General features: G+C 41.9%; 1 protein-coding gene across 1 annotated transcript in view; it reads right to left on the reverse strand.

Annotated features, from left to right (window-relative positions):
- Positions 1-377: 377 nt before the first annotated feature.
- RANBP3L (RAN binding protein 3 like) overlaps positions 378-16,191 on the reverse strand; it is a 39,350-nt gene continuing 23,536 nt past the window's right edge. The window contains exons 9-14 of the mRNA XM_054397533.1: positions 15,079-15,199; positions 8,993-9,092; positions 7,803-7,933; positions 6,771-6,891; positions 4,190-4,332; positions 378-593 (exon numbers count right to left, since the gene is read on the reverse strand). Coding sequence (XP_054253508.1) covers positions 378-593; positions 4,190-4,332; positions 6,771-6,891; positions 7,803-7,933; positions 8,993-9,092; positions 15,079-15,199 — 832 coding nt within the window. The remainder of the gene's footprint in view (positions 594-4,189; positions 4,333-6,770; positions 6,892-7,802; positions 7,934-8,992; positions 9,093-15,078; positions 15,200-16,191) is intronic.

Below are 16,191 nucleotides of genomic sequence, written 5' to 3' on the forward strand. Positions count from 1 at the left end.
CTCAGACAAAACTAAATTACAGACAATAGCTACCCAAATGCAACAAGCTTTGAAGAACAGAGGGCTGAAAATTACTTCAGACAAAACTCAGACATTCCCTGCTGAGGAAACCCTTAGGTAAAGCTTGATAATATTAAAATTTCTTAATCCTCAGCCTTTTGCCAAATTTGTATGCCACTGGTATACGGATGTGTAGATACTTGATCTGACAAAAACTTGCATTTTAACAGTAATGAGTCAAACTTCTGAAAGGAGTATTACCCTCCTCTACCTGAAAAGAGCTATTTATAACAGATGAAAGTTACAGTCAGCACAAGACAACCCCAAAAGAACAATTTTCATTGCTTACAAGAAGATACTCTGAAAGGTTTACAACATTACAAGGAAAATTTCTGCTTACGAGATCCACTGCTGTTCACTTGAGTTATTTTTTCATCATCTTCATCATCACTATCAGAGTTTAATGGCTGAAAAGCTATTTCTGATTCCATGTCTACTTGATTGGCATCTGGTTCTTGCTCAGCAAAGCTTCTCAATGACACAAGACGATGATGTATTGCTGCATACAGGTACCCAGTGTCTTTTGAGCTTGCCTGCAGAATATAAAACGTATGCAGTCTAAGCTAACCAAGAAAAATCTGGTTTTCACAGAGGAATGGACAGTGAAGTTTTCAAAAGCAATGCAAGAACTGTATCTTGTCCTTTTTAAATTAAAACAATCTATTTAAGATTCATATTTAATAATTAATTTCAGAAAATACATCTAAATACAAATAATGCCAAGTTTCTTTAACTGGTCTTGGTTTTGTATCATGTAGCTGTTTATTATTTTCTCTAGAATTAAAAGAAACATAACCTTATAAATTATTATTTCCCCTGAAGAAAGGCAGGTTGTACTGAGTACTTGATATTCTAGAAGGTTCCTGAATATGATCCTAGAAGCAAGAAAGCAGTGAAATATAAACACATGTATTTCATTTTGGTTTACAGAATAAATAATTTTAAAAGGTAACTACAAAAAAATTACATGAATTCTGTTGCTATTCTCAGAAGATAAGCATCATCAATAAGGGTATTGAGAACTAGACAAGGCAGCATTTTGCCAGTCCATAAAACTTTCAAGCAGCCATGTCGTGAGTACTGTCTTCCATTCTAGTCATCACATCTCAAAGATACAGTAACATTAAAGAAGGTAAAGAGAAAGGCACCAAAATGATAGAGGGTATGGTGCAGTTCCTTATGAAAAGCTGAGACTTTTCAGTATGCATAGAATGACGAGAAGGAGGTATAATCACAAGGTTTTCAAAATCATAAAAGTTGTGAATAAACTGAGTATAATGCAGCTGTTCATAAGACCACATGGTAAATGCACTAGTGTACACTAAATGAAAGCAGTAAAGTATCAGCATAAGAGTGTCTTCACAGAGTAAGAACTTCTAGAATTTGTTGCCGCAAGAGAAAGTGGGGACAGATGATATAAACTAAAAAAATAGGCCAAAAATACAGTAATAAAAGTTTTTTTTAAAAGGAATTAGAAAAATTCAGAGAGAAAAATTTTACAAAATAGATAGCAAAGGGAACATGTAGAGGTGCACACCTTCACATCCCTAATACAACATTCATAGATGCTGGGAGTCAATAAGGTGTACAAAGTGACCACAGAATCTTAGAATCATAGAATGGTAGGGCATTGGAAGGGACCTCTGGAGATCATTGATTCCAACCCCTCTGCCAAAGCAGGATTACCTAGGGCAGGCCACACAGGAATACACCCAGGCAGGGGTGCATTAAGAGGAATGTGTCCAAAAGGTTGAGGGGGATTCTCCTCCCCGCTCTGCTCTGCCCTAGTGAGACCACTTCTGGAATATTGTGTCCAGTTCTGGGCTCCCCAGATCAAGAGGGACAGGGAAATACTACAGAGAGTCCAATGGAGGGCTGTGAGGATGATTAGGGGACTGGAGCATCTCTCTTATGAGGAAAAGCTGAGAGATCTGGGGCTGTTTAGTCTGAAGAAGAATGAAAGGGGTCTTATTAATGTTTACAAGTGTCTGAAGGGCGGGTGTCAAGAAGATGTCAAGAAGTCTCTTTTCAGTTGTGGTCTGTGAAGGATGAGGGGCAATGGACACAAACCGGAACACTGGAATTTCAACCTCGACAAGAGGAGAAATTTCTTTACGGTGAAGGTGACAGAGCACTGGAACAGGCTGCCTAGAGAGGTGGTGGAGTCTTTTCTCTGGAGACTTTCAAAACCTGCCTGGATGTGTTCCTGTGTGGCCTGCCCTATGATTCTATGTGGAGTAATTTCTATCTGTATCACTTGGCTATAGGAAGAAATATATCTTGTCAGGTTTGGAACAACACATTTCAGCACGTACAAGTGGAAAAGCTATCTGAGTTAGGAAGTAACAGCAGATCAGGATTACCTTCTGTGCTACCCAGACTTGAAGCAGCAAATAATTCTCCCCCTACAGCCAGGCTAAGGAGAAAGCAATAGGAGTTGTTCAGCTGTTTCAACTGCAAATGCAATTCTCAGCAGACAAATTCAAGCTCTCAAGGTAGTGTGGCTTTTCAGGAAACATAGGGTTATAAATACAAAAAAGGCAGCTATTCAGTCTGATCATTTCTATCTGTAGATTTCTACTTATTCACTCAAAAGCCAGAGTTCCTCTGTCACTTTAATCTAATATGAACTCTGACTTCTACAGGAGTGGTGGACTCACATCCATACATCCTCTGACTCTTCTTTTCTATCCTCTCCATTGTGCCAGTACTACCCTAAACATGATCACATGGTGAATGAAAATCAAGCTAAAAAAATAATTTAGCAAAATTGAACTCCCCCCCGCCCCAAGATCAGGTCTCTGATCTGCCTCACTCATAGCCACAGAGATTTCAATGCTACCAAAGTGAGGAGTTAAAAACAAGCATGAGGGGAGGGGGCAGGGTCATCCCCCTGCACAAATATAGGTGAGTACTACAGGGCTAATCTAATGGAGTCTTGTGGACTGCCTCCTCTGTAGTTGCAGGACACCTGTCCCTTACTCATGAGAAGCCCCTTGGGTAATACCCCTGAACTGAATGTATCAATCATTCATGTGACATGGGAAAAACAAATTTAAATGGACATTAAAAATATCTGCTGGTGCCTTGGAGGACTGGGCTCCACTGCCTACTAGACCAGTCTGATTTCTGTGCTAAGGCTTTGATGATGCCTGCTGGGTGTCTCATGCATTGACCATGTTTATGTCCACACTCAAAGAGTCTCAGTGTTAGTTTGGCTGGATACCAGCTGGGAGGAATGCCAGCTACTTCAGAGACAACTGTAGAAGCAGGTTCTGCAGCTTACATACATACAGCTGTACTGTATCTCAGTTTCCTGACACATGCCTTTTTTTTACTGTCCAGAAGTGCCAGGACAGAATGTAAGGAATGTTTAAATCTACATACACTAGAATAACTGTTCAGCACATCTGGAAATCTAGGACATCTCTAATTCTCACATGCAGACCATTTGTGCAGCACAGCCATAGGTAAGTCAATCTCTCATTGGAAGCGACAGACTTACAGTACTTGCACATGCAGTGCACGGTGCTTTCCTTGTGTATGTCATGTGACATAACATGGATGTCAGAGACATCCTTAAACTCATGTGTCGTTACCCTCATTTCCCAGCCCAGTACATAAATGCTATTTATTTGCAAATAAATCCACCACATTTCCATCCTCAGCTTACTACGCATTTCTAGAGAAAACCAGGATTCCCAAATATTTTCTTATATAAGGTGACTCTATGTTCTTAACTGAGAAATGGAAGTCCTACACCAGATGTAAGCACTGTGTTAAGAACCATAGCAGAAAGCTGCTGCTTTGAACCTAAGTAACTTCTTGCAGTGCTTCTGTAAGAAAAAGTAATTGCTGCATACGACTGGAATGATAGCTATTCCATCAGTGAATGTTACATGAAGCAGAGTCTGGAAATGTCTGTCCTAAGGCCATATTACATCTTCACATCTTTTTGAAACACCAAGGAATAGTATTTGTAAGTAATTTCGTAATAAAAACCATGTAACAGCTAAGCTAAGCATAGCCTGAGAGAGCATAAAAGGCCACTTGCTAAAACCAAAGATTCAGCAAATCTTCATAATCCTAGATGAAATGAGGATTTGGGTGGAGTTTTATCTCTGATTACCTGAATTAGAAATACTTTAACAGAATGGTCCTCTTGGTCTGTAGCAGTGAAGCACAGGCTCTTTCTGTTTGCTCTTTTTATAACCATTTGATCCCAGAGCTGGGTGTTGAGAATCAGTCTCAAGCTGCCTTGATTTCGCATGACTAAAATAAGAAGGTTTATAAGCTATTAGAACCATCTTCATTTTTACTGCAGCAGTTTTCTCTAAGACCTGTATACAACTAACATTTTCATTAATTGCACTTTTTCATTTGCTCTAAAACCTGACATGATTGTTTTATTTTTTTTTCCACAACAAAATAGATTAGTTTCTTTCAATATATAGGATCACAGAATTGGTTTAGTTGGAAACTAGTATAATATTGAGTCCAACCATTGAGCTGATACACTATTGCCATCAAACCATGTCCCAGAGTACCATGTCTACACATTTTTTTTGAATACCTACAGGGACAATGGTTCCAACATCTCCCTGGGCAGCCTATTCTAATGTCTAACTACCGTTTCAGTAGTTGTAGAAAGTAATGAGATCTCCCCTCAGCATCCTCCTCTCCAGACTAAACACAGTCCCCTCAGCTGCTCCTCATAAGACCTGTTCTCCAGACCCTTCTTTAGACACTCTTCAGCATCTCGGTGTGCTTCTTGTAGTGAGTGGTCCATAACTGAACACTACTCAAGATATGGCCTCACCAGTGCCAAGCACCTGGGCACAATCACTTCCGTTCTCCTGCTGGCCACGCTATTCCCGATACAGGCCAAGATGCTGCTGGCCTTCTTGGCCCCTGGGTACACTGCTGGCTCACATTCAGCCAGCTATCAACCAGCACCCTGGACAAATTTCCAACTACTCTTCCTCAAGCCTGTAGTGTTGCATGGGGTTGGTGCGATCCAAGTGCAACACCCAGCACTTGGCTGTGTTAAACCTCATACAAGTGGTTAAACCTGTTGTACAACTGATCTCAGCCCATCAATCTGTCTGTCCAGATCCCTCTATAGAGCCTCTCTACCTTCAGGCATATCAACATTCCCACCCAGTACAGTGTCATCTACCAGGGTGCTCTCAATCTCCTCATCGAGGTCATTGACAAATATATTAAACAAGACTGGCCCCAATACTGAGCCTTGGGGAACACCACTTGTGATAGCCAACTTGATCTAACTTCATTCACCACTCTCTTTGGGCCCACTCATCCAGCCAGTTTTTAACCCAGTGAATTGTCCACCCATCCAAGCCAGGAGCACTCGGTTTCTCCAGGAGGATGCTGTGGGAGACAGTGTAAAACACTTTACTGAAGTTCAGATAAACAAGATCCACAGCTTTTCCCTCATCCAGTAAGTGGGTCACCTTGTCATAGAAGAACATCAGGTTCATCAAGCAGGATGTGCCCTTCACGAACCCATGCTGACTAGGCCTGATGTCCTGGCTTCCCTGCACACGCTACATAATGGCACTCAAGGTGATCTCCTCCATGACATTCCCACAGGTCTGTAGTTCCCCAGATTCTTCTTCTTGACCTTCTTGTAGATAGGAATAATGTCTGTGAATCTCCAGTCAGTTGGGATCTCCCTGGTTAGCTCGAACCACTGGTATATGATAGCAAGTGGCTTGGTGAGCACTTCTTCTGTCACTTCTCTCAGCACCCTTGGCTGTTGTGTCATCTGGCCCTATAGACTTGTGTATGTCTAACTGATCCAGCAGATCACTAAATATCTCATCTTGGATTACTGGGGCTTCGTTCTGCTCTCCATCCCTATCCTCCAGCTCACGGGGATAAGTATCCAGCCAAAACTGGTCTTACTACTAAAGACTGAGGTAAAGAAAGCATTAAGTATCGCAGCTTTTCCCACTATGTTCCTTTCTGCATCTAACAAAGGACAGAGATTCTTCTTAGTCCTCCTCTTGTTGCTAGTATATTTGTAGAAGCATTTCCTGTTCTCTTTAACAGCTGAAGCCAAATTAATTTCCAGCTGGGCTTTGGCCCTTGTAATTTTCTCCTTGCATAGCCTCACAGCAACCTCTAGCCCTCCAAAGTAGCCCGCCCCTTCTTGCAGTGACCAAAACCTCTCCTTTTCTCCCTAGGTTGCAACCAAATGTGTCTATTCAGCCAGGCTGGCCTTCAGCACATGGGGACAGCCTGTTCCTGTGCCTTTAAGACTTCCTTCTTGAACAGCGTCCAGCCTCCCTGGACTCCTTGGCGCTTCAGGATTGCCTCTCAGGGGATTCTGTTGACCAGTCTCTGAAACAGGCCAAAATCTGCCTGCCGGAAGTTCCAGGTGGCAGTCCTGCTGGCATTCCTCTTTACTTCTCCAACAACTGAGAACTCTATCATTCCATGATCACTGTGCCCAAGATGGCCCCCAATCTCTACATCACCCACAAGCCCTTCTCTGCTCACAAACAGCAGGTCCAGCAGGGTGCCTTCCCTGGTTGGCCCTGTCATCAGTTGTGTCAGGAAGTTATCCTCCACACACTCTAGGAACCTCTGGGACCGCTTCCTTTCTGCTATGTGTATTTCCAGAAGATATCAGGGAAGTTGAAGTCCCCCCAAGAACAAGATTTACTTCATTATTCAATTCTTACTTAGCCTTGACTGCAACATTCCATATCTATTGCTGGAAGTATCATTAAGCCTCAGGGATCCTCTGCCTCTTTCAGTCCAGGTTAAAGAAAGCTTATTAAATACAAAGAGCTTGCAGTTGATCTGAAAGAGAAATACATGATGGAAATTGCCAGCCAATGGTTATTTTATTGTTTCTAAAAACTTGATGGTTTTAAAGCTTTTGATACTGCTTTTAATAAATCCATATGCATGTATACAAAGACAGATAGATAGATGTATCACCATTAGTACCCAGATCTGTGCTATACATTCTGCTAGTCCTAGAAAACACTCATCATGAATTTCAGTTTACTTTTCAATTATTTTATCTTCATTAACTCTTAACTACCTCTTCATTAGCAACTTCATTAACTCTTCTTCTGTGAGCTGATACAGCATCTACTCCCTCACTCATTAAAAACATTATACAGCCCAGGATACCAGTACCACTACTAGGAGAGTACTAGTGCAAAGACAGTAAAATGTCCATGTGCTGTCAAGACAGAAGACTGAATCAGTTATAAAACAACATAACTTGCAATGTTAAGATTTTAAAATCACATACATCATTGTGACTTTGTGAGAAAATAACGTTTTGCAGATGAAAAATAGCAAAGTATGTAATGCTGGGCCAGAAAAAAATAACTGGTATTTTAGATGACCTATAAAACTAAATTCACTTAACAACACATTGCTTTTTCCCAGAAAAAGTTTTGTCCCAAAAAAAAAAAAAATTCAAGTAATTTCCCATTTTGAAGTTTTAGTTGCTGCTGGTATACTATGTTGATCCTTATAAAATACAGCTGTAGAATGAAGATCTGAAGCAGTCAATTACTGAAAGTCTATAAAATGAACAAAAATAATATGGAAAAGAAAATATTAGCCTGCAGAAAAATGGGCTGGCAGAGTCATATCTTTAAAAACTGAACATTTAAAATATAAACTGAATTATTTTCAGACTGCCACAATCTGTAATAGACCTAGGTGTTCTTTTCAACAACAAAACTGCTTACCTGTAACACATTGTGTTCTGCTTCTTCTCCAGTTATAACTTCAACTTCATCTAACAAAATTTTTTTCACTGGCTTGGAAATACAAGCTGCTGCTGATTCAATTAGTGTCACATTCCTCAACAAAGCTGTTTCTGTAGGGACAAAAAAAAATATGAAATGGCCTGTGAGTTCAGTAATCCCTGTGACATCTAATATTATGAAGTACTATTAATAAGTATTTGAACAAAGCAGTAAATAGAAGAGAAGGAGAAAAAGGCTGTAATACTGGAAAATGTCTCATGTGTTTAGTTTTTTTGGGGGTTTTAAAATTGAACAGGGCTCTCCGCAGTTGCAGAGGTTTGCCCCAAGGGATAACTTGCAGAAACAAGCCCTAAATAAGTAGATTTTCCAAATGAAACTGGTCTGTCATGTTGCTGTGTGGATTAGTAAATAAGGAAAAACAGGTCTTCCAGTACTCAGAATAGTAATACATTTACAATGAATATTTGGTGGGAGCAAAAAAAGGAAGATATCTGAAAGGAATAATATAGTAACAAAATGTCGTTTCTTTGTGTAATCTGTATACATTTTCCATAGGCTTAATATTTATTTATTTCTCACTTGTCAGAATGTTTAGACAAAGTAAGAAGACTCAATATATCCGTTAGTAAAGAGGGGTTCAAAATTTGGCAAGAAGGCTTAAGATAGTGGCCTGCTTGGAATTCCCTCACTGCCTATGCTTATGTGGCTTGCCTAGTAGAAAAGCTCACACCAGAATCCCAAGCAACCTTAAAACCTGTATAGACATTTCATTCCTACAATTAGAATACAAATATGCAAAGTCATTTATATGAGCAGCAACAAAATACAAGCATCAGAAAACTTAAAACTATCATTCAAAAATACAGTCCAAAAGTCATTCACAAAAAATATGTTTTTAATAATAAACAATAATAATCTGTAATAAATAATAATAATCTGTGAAACACTATCCTTCCCTGCATAACTCAGTTCATTCATTTGGAAGTTAGTCCAATTCAAATGCCACAAATGCTTTCTGAACACAGGTTTTGGCATACACTGCAAATGTACTAGTGACTGGGTAGCTTAATAATGGATAAAAATTATTGACCACCACTCAGCTGACATCCTCTAAGATACAGCAAGACATGTAATAAGGCCAGGCAGGCTTCTTTACTGCGTATGCTTACTTGTTTGTGGATGGACATGAAAAGATTCAATGTACATGGATGTTAATTCTCCTTTGTATGAATCAGCTTCAATGTATGTTTTGGGATGCTTTTCAGAACTCTAAAGAAAAAAAAAGAAATAAGAATTCTTATGTACATAATATGGCTGTTACTGCATGTCAAACAGAACATGGAATCATTTACTGTATTCTAGGTTGAAGATTAGCAATTGTAACATCTTAGGAGTAAAAACTAATCCAGATGATAAAATGGACTGGCTGAGCCAGGCTCTGCCCTCCTTGAAACAGAATCAGTAACATCCATTAGAAAGCACAATTAGAAGGACCAGGTGGTTTCTGCATCCTGCCCCTATAAGGCTGAAAGCAGCAGCCCAAATGAAAAGAGTGGAGGTAAGATCATGGTTGAGGCAGCAGGCAAACTCCTTCCTTACCCACCTCCCCCTATCCCCATGACAAGGAGCAATGGCAGCAACAGCAACAGGTTCATACGTGGCATGGCAGGTGTGTTCCCTCAGTCACTCCCCCAGCCTCCCACATGCCCTTCAAAACAGGTAGGAAGCCCTTCAAGTGCAGCCAGTCAATGGAGAAGATAAATCAACTACCTTAGAAGTATTCCCAAGATTAAGGAAGCCCAAGCCCAACATCAAAATGACTTCAAAAAAAAAAAAAAAAAAAAGAGAGAGAAGAGTCATCACTATAGGTGACTTCCTTCTAAAGGGAAGGGAAGGCCCAATATGCAGACCTGATCCACTTCTAAGGGAAGTGTGCTGCCTTCCTGGGGCCGGAGTTAAGGATGTGGCAAGAAAGTATCCTACCCTGGTACAGCCCACAGGTTATTAATGCTACTGACCCTTCAGACAAGCAATGGTGAACTAGAAAAAAAGAAAACTGAGGGCTGTCAAGAGGGACATCAGGGTCCTAGGTCAACTGGTCAAGGGAACGGGAGCCTAGGCAGTGTTCTTCTCCATCCCCCAGTAGCAAGGACCAAACCAGATAGACCAAGGAAGACCCACCAGATAAATTCTTGGTTTAGAGCCCGCTACCACCAGCAGGACTTTGGGTTTTTTGATCATGGGTTGATTTACATGACGCCAGGCCTGCTGGCGACAGATGGGGTACACCTCACCCAAAAGGGGAGAAGAGTTTTATCATGGGAGCTGGCCAGGCGCATTGACAGGACTTTAGACTAGATTGGAAGGGGAAAGGCGAAAGACCAGGCTTGCTGGAGAAAAGCCCAGAACACCTGTGGGATGGTGTGATGGCTCCACTGCTATCTCAGGGGAGGTAGGGGACAGTGGGCCACATGATAAAGAAGACGCAAGGGCCACTGACAAGCTAGGACTCATGGTAGTGCCTGGGAGTGATCAAGCAGGGAGCAGACTCCTATGCCACAAAAAGGCGCCCCAATTGAAGTGTATCTATGCCAATGCACCCAGCAAGAAGAGCTCGAAGCTATAGTCCAGCAGGAAAACTATGATATTTTTTCCCTAAGAGAAACATGGTGGGATGAATCCCATGGCTGGAGTGCTGTGTTGGACAGCTATAGGCTCTTCAGAAGGGATGGGCCCAGAAGGAGAGGCAGTGGGATGGCCCTGTAGGTTAGGGAAGATCTTGACTGTCTCAAGCATGACGACAGTGATGATAGGGTTGAATGCTTGTGCGTAAGAATAAGCAGAAAGGCCAAGAAGGCAGCTGTCATGATGGGGGTCTGCTACAGACCACTCAACCAGAATGAGGAGGTTAATGAAGTGTTTTATAGGTGTCTGGGGAAGGTCTCAGAATTGCTAGTCCTTGTTCTTCTGGGGGACTTCAACTTACCAGGTATCTGATAGAAATACAATACAGGAATCAGTCCCAGAGGTTCTTGGAGTGCATGGAAGATAACTTCCTAACACGGCTGCTGAATGAGCCAATGAAGGATGGCTCTCTAACAGACCTGTTGCTTGTAAACAGGGATGTACTAGTACAAGATGTAAAGGTTGGTGGCCATCTTAGACACAGTGACCATGAGATGGTGAATTTTTCAATTCTTAGAGAAGTTTGGAACAGAATCAATAGAACTACACCCTTGGACTTCTGGAGGGCAGTCTTTGACTTGTTTAGGAGACTGGTTGATGGCATCCCCTGGGAGGTAGTCCTGAAGGACAAAGGAGTGCAGGAAGGGTGGAAATTCCTGAAGAGGGAAATCTTCAAGGCACAGGAACCAGCTGTCTCTGTGCACTGGAAAATGAGCCAGTGGGGCAGAAGACCAGCCTGTCTAAGTAGAGAGCTTTGGGTAGAAATCAGGAAGGAAAACAAAGTCTACTGGCAATGGCAGAAGGAGCAGGCTACTCAGGAAGAGTACAAGGCTCTTCCAAGGATATGTAGGGAGAAAATCAGAAAGGCCAAAGTTCAACTAGAACTCAATCAGGCCAGTGTCATTAAAGATAATAAAAAGTGGTTTTGTAAGTATGTTAACAGGAGAAGAAAAGCTAAGGAGAATGTCCACCCACCACTGGATGTAGAAGGGACCCTAGTGACCAATCGCAAGGAAAAGGTTGTGCTGCCGAGCAGCTACTTTGGCTCAGTATTTGTCAGTGACACCAGTTGCTCCTTTTTCAGCCCCTGGAACTGAAAAACAGGAATGAGGAGCAGAAAGCAACCTCCACAATCCAGGAAGAAATGATCAACAACCTATTGTGCCACTTAGATATGCACAAGTCTATGTGACCGGATGGGATCCACCCAAGGGTTCTTAAGGAGGTAGATGATGCCACCTACTTGGCATCACCAAGCCACTCACCATTATTTGTCAACAGTCCTGGCTAACCGAGGAGGTCCCAGTTGACTGGAAGGTAGCAAATGTGACAGATTTAACTCCATCCACCACCACTCTTTGGGCCTGGCCATCCAGCCAGTTCTTTATCCAGTGCAGAGTGCCTTATGCCATGAGTTTCTAAAGGAGAATGCTGTGGGAGACAGTGTCAAAGGCTTTACTAAAGTCCAGGTAGAAAACACCAATGGCCCTTCTCTCATCCACTAGGTAGGTCAACTTACTGTAGAAGGAGATCAGGTTAGTCAGGCAGGACCTGCCTTTTATAAACCCATGGCTGTCTTGTATGTGCTCTATGATCACACTTGGGATGACCTACTCCACAGGTCAGACTGACAGGCCTGTAGCTCCCTGGATCATTCCTTTAGCCCTTTTTGTAGATGGGTGTCACATTTGCTACCCTCCAGTCAACTGGGACCTCCTTGGTTAGCCAGAACTATTGACAAAGAATGGTGAGTCGCTTGGTGATGCCTCTTTTTATGGATCCTGGACTAGGATTTAAATCCACTGAAAGATTTAGATGTTTAAGTACTAACTTATTTCCAGTTTAAGAATTTAGATCCCAGAAGAATATCTTAAAATTCCCAGGCACCACAAGCTTAACATCAAATAAAAAATTTCCATCTCCTTTAGTTTTTGAAGAAGAAGTTTCTTAGGTACATATAAATAAATGCTTCTGGGTCCTCACAATGCTCAGTGGCTCATGTCCTACCTTATAACTAAATCCTAGTCAGAAGTCATAACCCAGACCTATGGCTGCCAAGCTGCTGGCAGCTATGCATAATGTTTCATTCTACTTCTATAAACTGAATTTCCATTTCAAATGATGCAGCCCTTTTGTGAGCTTTTGGAGCTCACCATTTTGCCTGTTTCCTTCAGGACTTCATCCATTAAGCCCAGCATGCACAATACACTTTAACAAGGACATGATTTAATCTAGGAGGGTGTTAAATTTTCCCCTCATACCAATGTCTGCCATCTTCTACCATCCTTATAACAGAAACTACTAGAGCAGTGGGGACCACATACTGTTGTCTTTTATTGAGGCTGTCCCATTCTACCTGGCATATATTTTCAGGTCAAAAAATGAGCAAAAGAGAAGAAGTGCATACTTGTATGGGTTAGTAATTAGACCCCTTAATCTGCTGGAAAAGTAACACAGCAAGTTGTAGGCAATAGAGGAGACTCAGGAGTCTCAAGTGCCTCAGCAATAACTTGTTAAGATATGAAACAGACAGCCCTAGCTGAAGAAACGGGATAATGGATCTGATGGTCACCAGTGCAGGCAACCTCATGAGGGATGTCATGACTGGATGCTGCCTGGGCTGAAGCGATTGCATGCTGCTGGAGTTCAAAGTCCTAAGGGATGTGAGTCAGATAAGGGGCATAGTCAGGAACCTTACTTTTAGGGAAGCAAAATCCAAGCTCTTCAAGGAGTTAGTCAGCAGGACCTCCTGGGAAAAAAATCCTCAGGGACAAGGGAGCACAAAAGAGCTGGCAGATCTTCAATTACACTTTCTATGGAGCACAGGAGCTCTCAGTCTCCAGGTGTAGGAAATCAAGCATAGGCTGAGTCATAAAAGGCAAGAAGGAACTGCACAGGCAGTTCAAGCAGCGACAGTATCTTCAGAAGAGTATAGAGATGCTACCCACTTGTGTCATGATGAGGTCAGGATGGCTAGGTTGTGGCTGGAGCTGAACTTGGCAACGAATAGAAAGGACTTCTACAGATATGTCAACTAGAAAAGTTAAAGAAAACATGTCCTCTGTGATAAGCAAGAATGGTGAGCTAGTAACAACAGACAAGGAGAAGCCTGAGGTACTCAATACCTTTTTCTGCCTCAGTCTCCACTGGCAACCTCTCTTCTCACACCTTCTGAGTTGAAGGACCACAAGACGGTGACCAGGGGGTCAAAGTCCTTCCCACTGTATGTGAAGACAAGGTTCATGACCATCTAGGAACCTGAACATACACAAGTCTAGGGGAACTGATGAGATGCCTCCCAGAGTCCTGAGGGAACTGGCTGATGTAGTTGCCAAGTCACTTCTCATGATATTTGAAAAGTCCAGGCAGTCAGCAAAGTCCCTGGGGACCAGGAGAAGGGAAATCTTGTGCTCATTTTTAAGAAGGGTAGAAATGAGGATCCCAATGGCTTGATGTCCAGATGGAGATGTGTCCCTCAGGAGTCCATACCAGTGCTGTTTAGTATCTTCATCAATGATACAGACAATGGGATTGAGTACACCCTTATCAAGTTTGCACGTGCCACCAAGCTGAATGGTGAAGTCAAAATGCCAAAGGGATGGGATGTCATCCACAGAGAGCTGGACAAGCTGGAGAAACAGGCCCAGGTGAACCATGGGGTTCAGCAGGGCTGAGTGTGGGGACAGACTTGGGGAGGATGTGATCAGCCCAAGTCCATAAAAGGACTTGAGAGTTCTGGTGGATGAAAAGCTGGACATGAGCGAACAATATGCGCTTGTAGCTCAGAAGGCAAATCACATCCTGGCTGCATCAAAAGAAGCATAGCCAGGAGATGGAGACAGGTCATTCTGCCACTCTGCTCTGCTCTGGTGAAACCTCACTTGAATTGCTGTGTCCAGCTCTTGGGTGCTGAACACAAGAAGGACATAGACCTGATGGAGAGGGTACAGAGGAAGGACACAAAAACGATCAGAGGGCTGGAGCACCTCTCCTACAAAGACAGGCTGAGAGAGGTTGTTCAGTCTGATGAAGAGAAGACTCCAGGGAGAACTTACAGCAGCTTTCCAGTACCTGAAGGGGGCCTATAAGAAAGTTGGGGAAGGACTATTTACAAGGGCCTGTAGCACTAGGAGAAGGGGCAGTAGTTTGAAACCAGAGCAGGGTAGATTTAGATTGGGCATTAGAAAGAAGTTCTTTACTATGAGGGCAGTGTAACACTGGGACAGGTTGCCCATGGAGGTGGTGGAGGCCCCATCCTTGGAGACCCCATCCCTGGAGACATTCAAGTTAAGGCTTGATGGGGCTCTAAGCAACCTGATCTAGTTAGGGATGTCTCTGATAAGTGCAGGTGGGTTGGACTAGATGACCTTCAAAGGTATGTTCCAAACCAATGTATTCTATGATTCTGTGACCTAGGACAGGGAGATAGGAATGCCTACCCCTTCTACAGCAAAAATGTAGGTATTTTCTCCTCAACAATTATTGGAATCATATTTACTAACATCTCTAGAAGAATAAGAAGATCAAAAAAGAATCCATCTCTGAAAAAAATACTCGTGAGCACATTAACCCTGATTAATAGTCTACCAGCATTTATGGGTCTTACCAAAACTCTCTCAACCATGTTTTCTCCAAACACAAAATCAGAATTGCTGTTTGTTTGTACACTTATGCCTTCCAACAACTGACTTCTGTGGGAACAAAATAACATAAGCATGTGATTTAGAACTATTTAGAACTTTGCAAAGAATATAAATAGGTTCACACATTCACTTTACCACACACATCACAGACAAACAAAAAATGACCACTTTAATATTAATGAGCCAAATTCTTGAAGAAAATCTGAGAATATTCTCTACTTAATGTTTCACAGAAGGAACGGAGCATAAACCACTATTTCATGAAGATTATTAAGGAAGTTCCTTAAAACCAAAGAACAAGTAGCAAAATAACATCTCCCATTCTCCTCAGGGAAATGTCTTACTCCAGAAATTTTAATGAATTAAGATTTGTTTGTCTGATGCCTTTTGCTCCACCAAAAGACTTCCAACAATGAATTAACTTAGTTCTCATGCAGCTCTGGTACCCTCCAGAATAATGTATTCCTTCTTCGTTATGTCACCATATACTGTTGTCACTGATTGGCTCAGTGTTGGCCAGTGGAGTCCATCTTGGAGCCATCTTACGTTGGCTTTATTTGACGCAGGGGAAGTTTCTAGCAGCCTTCACAGTAGCCCCTCCACTACCAAAGCAATGCAAACCCAATATACTATGACTAAGGGCAAATAAGAAAGAGAAATTAGAAAATCTATCTCTTTCCAGCCTTGAAGCCTTTCACTTGTGTCTTGGGCCATGAACAGGGAATGTGAAGTGATTAAACTAATGAGTTTCTTATCATTAAGAAAAATCCCCACTAAAATTCACTGAATTGTGATCAGCTTCCATCCTAAAGTTTCATCTACTACTTCTAGGCTGCTTTGTAGCAACTTAGTAAAGATAACACTCCAGAAAAGCTAAAGCCACAAAAGTAGAGACAAGAAAATAATGTCAGAAATTGATTTTGATTATTTTCAGAAATGTAAGGAAAAAAGTATCCAGTGCAGAATCTTTTTTTCCCCCCAGAGAGTTAAATGGAAATGCCAGCAGAGAAGTCTTATAAAAACCTCAATACTCTTATGTT

Source organism: Indicator indicator, chromosome Z (assembly GCF_027791375.1).
Source record: "Indicator indicator isolate 239-I01 chromosome Z, UM_Iind_1.1, whole genome shotgun sequence".
In the NCBI taxonomy this organism is placed as follows: Eukaryota; Metazoa; Chordata; class Aves; order Piciformes; family Indicatoridae; genus Indicator; species Indicator indicator.